Here is a 9331-nt window from a genome sequence, read left to right as displayed (position 1 = left end):
CCCCCCCAACTGATAAAGTGCACAATCAATACAGACACTGGGTGAGGCAGGTCATACTAACGCACTGCCTCTTCTGGGCATGCGCTAGGTTCGGCACAGGAGCATGCCAAGTTTACAGTAAAGCACTGTTCTGCTTTTTTTTGGTTTTTTTAACATCTGTAAGCTGCCAGTAGGCCTACATTTATTCCATTTTCTGGTCAGAAGCTATTTAGGAGAGACCTGTACTCTAAGACCAACTAAGGGAACAGAGAACCTAACGTTACGGGTAGCAGTACTATTTTATACTTGGAGTGGGAGATTCAGTTATGCAGCAAAAATTGCTTAAGTGTTTGTTTGTTTTTTTTGTTTTTTTTTTTTAAACTTTTGCGAATATTGTGCTATTACAGTTCATAGTAAAATAAGGCTGGAAGGGACCTCCAGGGGCCCTCTAGTCCAACCACTGCTCCCTGTTTTCCTAGTCTGTATAAAGATTCCACAACCATTCTCTCAGTCATCTGTTTCAATGCATTGTATATTTGGCCCTGAACTATATTGTCCATAACTCTAAAAGTGACAAACTTAATTTAAAAATGACAAGTGTTTATTTTAAAAAAAAAAAAAAAAATCATTTTATATAAAATTTGATTGATTTGTTAAAGATAAAATTTTATTTTATTTACTAAGCAATATCCAGAAACCCCATTCACAGAGCTTAGTCGTTTAGCAGGGGGGTGTTCTGTTTTTCTTTATTTTGGACATCAGTGCATCTTGTAAGGTGGTGATTCCTATTTATTTCCACAATCTGTTTTTATAAAGGAGCATAATAGGCTCTTCTGCTTGTTCCAAATAAGGACTCTCCTACTCGCCTATAAACTCTGGACTGTGATTGCTGTTGCATTTTTTTTTTTTATATTGTATTATCAGAAAAATACTTTTAGTGGAAGAAACTTACTTGCAATACATGTTTGTCTCTCTCTTCAGAGGACAATCAGTGGTATCGTGCTTCTGTTATAGCATATATTTCTGAAGATACTGCTTTGGTGGGCTATATAGATTATGGTAATTTTGAAACACTTCAGATAACCAGACTTCAGCCTGTGGTTCCAAAACTGTTGGAGTTGCCAATGCAAGCTATAAAGTGTACTTTAGCAGGTAAGAAATTGCAAGCTGTTGTATATCAAAATACAAAATAATGATACAACATTTTGGGGAATCCCTTTTAAACAATGTACCTGAAGATAAGATATGACGACTGTGACCAAGTGGGAGGATGAGAATAATGCTAATAACTATGGAAACATACTTTATAATGATAACACTAAAGTTCTTAAGACTAAAATCTATTCAGATGTGCATAGTTATCCCTAGCGGTAAAATCAACAACAATAATGACAAACCATCCCCTCCTGCCACTTAAAACTTTTTTCAGTTTTAACAGATCTACACAGGAGAAGTACATGTACCCTTGGTTAGAATGACAGCTGTAGGTACCAGACCTTTCTTTTTTGATCTGTGATCCTGCTCATAGAGTGGGAAGTACAGTTTTCTGGCATACCCTGATATGCACAGATGTATCTGAAGAAAATGCTAGCAGAACCTGACTCTGAACTTTTTAGACATCTCTAACACTCCTTTTTGGTCAAACACGAACACACTTAGTTCAGAACTGTTCCTTTTGATGCTTTTGAACATTACTTTTCAGCTTTGTGAACATATAAGTGTTTAGATGGATCGTGCTCGAAGGTCAGAGTTAAAATACTTCTTGGGCTTCAGTTTATTTTTGAGAGGAAACCATAGAATGATACCCTATTTACCATCAGAGTTGGGACCAATACACATGGAGCATGCCCTGAATGGAGTTTTTCTTCCAAATCATATTATACTGGGTGCAAGAACTGACTTTTTTTAGTATTGCAAGAGTGAGTAATTTGAATTTCTTTGCCTCAGTCAATGTTGCAAAACAGTTTCTTGTTTTGATCAAGTTTGCAAGTGTTCATTTAATGGTGTGAAGGGATCTGATTCCAGATCCCAACACTTGCCTCCTGCCATGCCACATGTATATGGTGGGAGGCAAGAATGAAATTGGGGATGAGATCCCAATCATGCTGCTGCCAGCAGGGAGTGTGGGACATGGGTTTGCAAGCACTGGGTGAGGGTGTTATTGATTCCCTCCACATGATGCTTGCAGACTCAGGATCCTGGGATTAGGGAGCTTCTTCCTGATCCTGGGGCCCAGTAGATGTTTAAAAACTACGTGTGCAGCTGGGTTGCACACCTCATTTTTAAAGATCCCACTGTACTGGGCCCTGGAATCAGAGAGGCTTCCTGACCTTGAGGTCCTGATGTGCCAGGACCTTTTTAAAACTAAGCGTGCAGCTAGGCTGCACACTTTATAGGTTCTGGCACTGGGGTCCTGGGATTGGGGGCATCTCTCTGATGCTGGAATCCCTGTAGCTGGAATAGCCAAAGTGCCTTGTTCTGCAGTTCCCTGGGAGCTTCGGGGCAAGGCAGTTAACCAGCTGGCAACCCATGTTTGGCATCAGGACCATGGATGTCCTGTTCCGGATGCTAACTGCCCAGTGCCTGTGCTAATTGTCAGCATTTGCATGGACGTGCTATGTGTGCAAATTATGGCATTGTACAAACAAGCCACCAACATGTTCCATGTATTTTGTGCAACATTTTTCACTCTGGCCTGCCAGCTCGTAGCACCATAAAAACAGGTTCTCCTATAACACTGTTACTACATATGGTGCAGTTACCATACTAATCACCTCTTACTTGTAACATGTATCAGGGGCCCGTGGTTGAGAAACTATGTTAAGAGATCTGAGTGTGAAGTCAGTGTGACAAACAATATGCAATTGTGTTGATACTAAACTTTATAACTACTGACCAAATCTAAAAAAACCACGAAACAGTGCAGGAAGAGCAACCGAATGTCCTTGTATTTCATGTTGGCATAGGTTGGCAGGGTTGATGATGCTACTTGTAAAGCATCCAAACGCTGCAGCTGTTGTACGGAGTGTTTTATTGCCTTTCTAGAGGATTCTTATTTTTCATCACTAAGAAAGCATTGCACAAACCACAAATGTACATCTGTACTAGCCATTTTCTGCAACTACAGCTAACTTTATAACCTTAAAGCAATGCCAAAAAGTAGTAAAAATCAGGATCTTGAGTGTTATTTTCACTGTATTTGAGATATGCATAGTGTGTTCCCCTAATATCTAATAATGAAGCGAGGATGTTAAGTTTGGGGTTACTACTGTAATTCTCCTTAAGCATATTGTAACCTGTGACATTTAAATCATTGCGCATTTTAAAGGGCATGTGTTTTCATAAGGTAGTAAAGAACTCATATTTTATGAGCTCATGAAGAATGACCTCCATTAAAAATGGGAGGATTGTGAAATAAGTATCTGTAGTCCAGTTTTGAAAACAGAAGTTGACTCTCTTTTTCCTTTTTAAACTTAACTTTTTAGGTGTGAAACCTCAGTTAGGAACCTGGCCCTCAGAAGCTATTTCTCTCATGAAACAACTAGTGCACAATAAAGTGACTACAGCAAGAGTAGTGGGTAAAACAGATTATAGCTCTGTGGTAGAGCTTACAGATGAATCTTTCACTCCAGTAAATGTAGGTAAACATCTTATAAAAGCAGGCTATGCAATGAAAGAATCAAAGGCTCTCATGACAGCACATGAAACCAGTAACATTGGGAAGGAAGGAAGCGGTAAGTTTTTGAAAAACATAAAAGTAGTATGTCTTCATTCTTCACTGGAGTTTGATCTCTACTTACGTTAGCATGTTTCTGTTTCTTCCTTATTTTCTAGTGCAGCAAATCTCTTAAACACACTATCCTATACTAACTGGTATCTTCCTTTCTTTTGTCTTCATGGTTATGTCCCCGCATTTGGCTGCTTTCCAATGTAGTGATCTACTCAGTGAGTGGCTGTTGCCCTCCCCTCTATTTCTCCACCTTTGGCAAGCATCTTCAAACTCCCCTAACTCTACCAACCTCCTCAGATGCACCGTGAATCCTTAGTTCTTCTTTTCCAGGCAGTATACATTATGCAAGTTTGTTTTGTCAAGTATGTGCTTGTGGAACATGTGCTTTGGACAACTTGTATCCAGTTGTCGTCTTTCTTGCATCACTTGTAGTGCTCCGTCAGTGGAAGGGACTCTGAAAAGACTAGTCTAAAAGAAAACTATCCTTACAAATTTCCCTGCTTGTTGTCATTAGGTAGCTGCCTGTGATCTTTTTGCCCTTGCAGTCCTGTTACAGCTCAATCTAGCAGCAGTGATCACATAAAAATACCTTTTTAGGTCGTCGCTCATTTGACTATAAGCTGGCTAGCAGTCAACAACAGTTTTTGATAGGTGACGTGCTGTGAGGATGGTTGAGAAGGTACCAGCAGTGGATGTTTAAAGTGAACTTTCTTTTCCTTTCCAATAAACTTAATATATCTAATTACTTTGTCATTTTTCTATTCACTTTTCTCTTTGCCTAGGAGACACAGTAAGGAAAGGTAATTGGACATGGGTTAAGCTGGCTCTTAAACAGACAATAGATGTCATGGTGTGCATGTTGTACAGTCCTGGAGAGTTCTATTGTCACATCTTAAATGATGGTAAGTTGCATTGGTATTTAGTCTTTTGCATACTACTACTGCCTCTTCTACCCTTGTTTTTGTTATTGTAGTTCTAATGTGCCATTGTTTCACATGTAAGAATAAAGAAGGTAGGCCAAATGGATGGGAAACCATGTCAATGAATGCAGGATCTTTAGAAAGGAATTAGAAAATTTTCTCGCTGATGCAGTTCTGTAGATAAGGGGGCTGTTATGCAGGTGTAGACTAGACATTTTCTGCATACAGCATTACTGGAACGCTGAGTCTGGTTTTAATGTCAATACTCCTAAAAGGAGACTAAGAATCCAGAAAAAGTTTGAGGTACAAAAGGCATTCAGGGGTTTGGAAAATGGGGCTTTATGAGACTGTGGCTCACTTTGTCTGGGTTCAAGGATGATGTGAACTTGCACATGAAATACTTGATTAGTAGACTTTTTTTTTTTTTTAATGTCGCAGAGTGAAGTGCCCAGTGAAGTTCATACAGTTTCAGACCTGAAAATTCAGGATTTTTTATTCAGGTTTTCTTTCTGAAAGGTCTTATGACTTGTAGGCTGTATGAGCTTTATGCAGAAGTAACAGAGGGAAACTACTGCCTGCATCATGCAAATTGGATTGGATGATCACAGTGGTTTCCTTTTGGTGCATTTTATTCCACAACCTAGGCTAAATTTTCAAGACCAAAAGACGTTTTCTTGCTATGCAGTTTTCTTTGCCATACAACATTCCTTCCTTTTATCCTGGACAGATAAGCAAACATTTATCATTTGTTCATTTTACTAAACCCATTCCTATTTTGTTTTGCATGTTGAAATTATACCCAATACAGACGCTATTTTCAGTGCAGTATTGTTAGTGTCTCAGCAGTCCATGTGACTGACTTGAGAGGTAAATCATTAAGTAGTAAATCTGAGTCTTGCTGTTTCTGGGAGGGAATCATTAGGGAGATAAGTGAGTCCACTAACATGCCATACGTTATGTCACTGTTAAGTGAATTAAGTGCAATAGAAAAATTAAGAAATGGGCATTGTTGATCTTATTTTCTTGTTAAAACCATAAATGCTGATCACTGATGGCTAATCTGAAAATTCGGTCTTTGAGGTGGTGGTTCTGTTTATGTATTTTTAAAGTTATCATGTTATAATTATGCCTGTCAGAATTCTTATGGATAACATTGCCGTTAGTCTTATGCATACACGGTATGTGCAGTACAATTGAGGCATGAGATTCATCTTATAGTAAAATGCAGCTGTTTAAATAGAAATATTAGAAATGTGCATATAACTTATTTGAAAATAAAACCAAAGTTTTATTTGAATATGGGGTCATTTGAAGGGTTTTAAATATATTTTCTAAAGGTATTTTATTAATTGATAATATTGATGTTGTTAATAAACTTCTTGCTTTAGTTTTGTATTCACATTTATTTTTACCTTCTACTTAGACTTGAATGCTCTAAATGTACTCAACAAATCCTTGGCAGAATACTGCCAGCAGGCTTCAGCTACTAGTTTCAAACCTGTAAGGGGAGAGCCTTGCTGTGCTTTTTTCTCTGGTAAGAGATTTTGTTTGCTGCTGTTCTTTTGCTCTGTATTTATGGGACGTGCATCTCCATCACCTGATTGTTAAAAATCCTGTTTAACATGCAGCTTTCTAAATCTACATTCTCATGGTATGTTTAATTTGGCAACAAGAAAGGAAATTAAATCTGCAGTTGGCTATGGTAGACCAAGTATGTAAATGATGCAAGTGACTTTGCTATGAACCTTTAGACTCCCCTGTACAGTTTAATATGCTTAACAGCAGCTATTGTGACTGTTGCTCAGTTACTTGTTGTTAAAGTACAGAGAAGAAAGTTGAATCATTATCTTACGGAAAGTTACTATTTCCAGAAAGTAAATATTGGATTTTCCACTAGTTTGTGTACAGTGTTAATAGTTTACTTGCACCCTTCAATGTAGTTTGTGGCTGAAAATGGTATCTGTATTTGGAAAGAAACAAGAGTTGATTCTTTATTGCCATCCAATTTTGTGGGCTTACTTGCAACAGCGTAGAAGATTCACTGTTAAAATTCTACAAAATTGCAGATGACAATCTCTCTCTCTGTCTCGTTCACTTTGTTTGCAAATGAGCACATCTAACACAAGGTAATGGAATCAGAGCTTTCAATAAAAGTAAATCATAAATGGGAACTTAAATTTAGGTTGATGTTGGAAATTTTTAAAATCCTAGGTGATGGTAAATGGTACCGTGCTTTGGTAAAAGACATTTCTTCAGACGGAGCTGTTAAAGTACAGTTTGTAGACTATGGTAACATTGAGGAAGTTACTCCAGACAAACTCCGACAGACTTCGTTTGAGTTTCTGAAACTTCCATTTCAAGGAATTAAGTGTTGGCTATCAGGTAGGTCTTCCTACAAGGAATGTTAATAAGAGAACACTTAACAGGCACAGACATTCTTTGTTTTTTAGAAATCATACAAAATTGCTAGCAGGGTAGACCTTTAAACGTTTAATAAAATATAAACGAAACAAAAAGCTGTAATATAAGAAATTGTAACTGTTGGCAATTTTTCTTCTTGGCTGTTTCAGCCATATTTTTCTCTCAATCACTCTAGTCATTCCCTTTCTTGAACTGCATTAGATTTGAACTTCCAGTTACAGATCCACTGACATTTTGGTTCTGTTCATGCTACACAAGTATAAATTCTTATTACTACTCAAGGCTTTATAAATGAAGCAAGAGGCAGTGCTGAGATGAAACCACTTTTAGGATACAGGTCAGTGTAGCGAAGCCATGGTTTTGCCTCGCTTGAAAATCCCCCGACATCTACAGTAGGACTGCCTTTAAAATAGAAAGTGCTTCAGGTCCCACCCCCCAAAATTGAAGTGGCTACTTCGAGAAATATGTTTTCTCCAACTCTTCTTGCACATCATTTTTTGTAGAACAAGGTAAATTCCTAAATCACAACTCCAGTTATGTATACTTGGTGAGGAAGAGAGAGTGGCTACATTCACCCTATTAATAAATACTTTGGTCTTTCTATAATGACTTATAACCTAGGATATTATTTTGATTTTACAAACACTACATGCAGCATTAATAATTACCATTCTCTTATAGTTTGGGGTGAGGTGGGGTGTCAGTTTGGTTGGGAGATGGGCTGCTTGTTTTTCATAAATATAATCTACATGTTCCTAGGATAGCAAATGTGGTTCTTTTGTTTGGTTTGGTTTTTCCCAGCCACATCATATTTCTTAATTTGGAGATGATTAATTCTAGAAACAAAAGACATGGTGCCAAAGTTGTTTGTGCATGTGTTTCTTTTTTAAATCTCTCTTTAGGTGTAAAGCCTGTTAACAAACAGTGGCTCCCAGAAATTGTAGCAAAATTTCAGATGTACACAGCAGGGATAAAACTTCAAGCCAGTGTAATTTCCTTGACCAGAAATGGTGTCGGACTAGAGCTCATTGACAATTCCACAGGTTGTCCAAGAATGATTAGTGAAATGTTAATTTGTGAACAACCGACCTTAAAGGAACCTAAAACAAATAAAGAGGTGCTACTAACCAAATCTGCTGACAAAAGAGAGTGGCAAGGTAACTAAATCTATTATTCTTGTGGGCTGACTAGAAGAGTTATCTTCAGCTTGATGCATCTTAGATACTAGTAAATAGTAAAATAGACATGCCTTGTTTTAAAAATGCTAACGATTTTGCCATTGGACACCGTGCAGATGGCATTATAGTCCTCCAAAAAGATACATTTTGGACCACCACTACTAAAATACTCTGTAACCAATATAGCAAACCTGAAGAATTGTCTAAATTTTCTAAGCCTTTTGCAGCATCTGATGATGAGAGTTCAGGCTTACAAAAGCTTATAGTATATGTCTCTGATTTAGTGTATAAATTAAACATTTATCCAGCTTTCTGCCTGACTTCAGACTAATGTGGCTAAGTATTTATCTAAGTTTTCTAGCATACATACTTAATAATATCTGGGGGGGGGGTGTGTGTGTATTCTGTAAAAATGTAGGCGTATCTTGGGCAAATCAGAAGTCTGCTGATGAACAGAAAATGAAGCGAGTTCACGGTAGCTTGTGTACTAGGGTATGAACAGATGTATAACACTTGAACCTTTCCAGGAATGTCCCAGTTCTGGAGCCAGTTCGTAGAACTTGCTGCACAGAAGTGTCCGCACATACAGTGCTAAGGGTTCTGAGTGGATCCCTCAGCTTCTAGGGCAGGGGCAGGCAATTATTTTGGGCAGAGGGCTGCTTACTGAGTTTTGGCAAGCCATTGAGGGCTGCATAAAAGGCAGCATGGGGCAGAAAAATTATTTATTTTCTACATTTTTGGTGGGCCAGATGGAATGGCCTGGCAGGCTGCAGTCTGGCCCATGGGCCGCATTTTGCCCACCCCTCTTCTAGGGATTGCCTTGTTGCCAAAATGCTGCAAGGGAGTGGTAGAGTACCCAGACCATCATGCCTTCCAGGAATTGGTTCCCAGAGTTATTTTTCCCCCGGGATTCATCTACAGGGAGAGGAGAAGGACAGCGTGGATTGGGCAGAGGGTTGGAGTGGAGCTGGCTTCCAGATCCTGGCAGGGGATTTGTGATCCCCAGCTCCTGGTTACCAGGGGGCTGGGTGCTCTGGAATGTGCCCTGCCCAACAGCTGGGAGGTTTTTACTGTTAAACGCACAACTCACCCCAAGAACCTGC

The 9331-nt window shown here is 38.7% G+C and overlaps 1 protein-coding gene across 2 annotated transcripts in view; it reads left to right on the top strand.

The window, feature by feature from the left end:
• The window catches only part of TDRD1 (tudor domain containing 1), a 42737-nt gene that overhangs the window by 25363 nt on the left and 8043 nt on the right, over positions 1-9331 (top strand). For both annotated transcript variants that reach the window (XM_019556261.1, XM_019556260.1), the window contains exons 13-18: positions 961-1131; positions 3465-3713; positions 4492-4611; positions 6053-6163; positions 6841-7011; positions 7953-8207. In XM_019556261.1, the coding sequence (XP_019411806.1) occupies positions 961-1131; positions 3465-3713; positions 4492-4611; positions 6053-6163; positions 6841-7011; positions 7953-8207 (1077 nt within the window). The remainder of the gene's footprint in view (positions 1-960; positions 1132-3464; positions 3714-4491; positions 4612-6052; positions 6164-6840; positions 7012-7952; positions 8208-9331) is intronic.

This window comes from Crocodylus porosus, unplaced genomic scaffold (assembly GCF_001723895.1).
Source record: "Crocodylus porosus isolate Cpor-Errol unplaced genomic scaffold, CroPor_comp1, whole genome shotgun sequence".
In the NCBI taxonomy this organism is placed as follows: domain Eukaryota; kingdom Metazoa; phylum Chordata; order Crocodylia; family Crocodylidae; genus Crocodylus; species Crocodylus porosus.
This window is presented reverse-complemented; position numbering and strand designations above follow the sequence as displayed.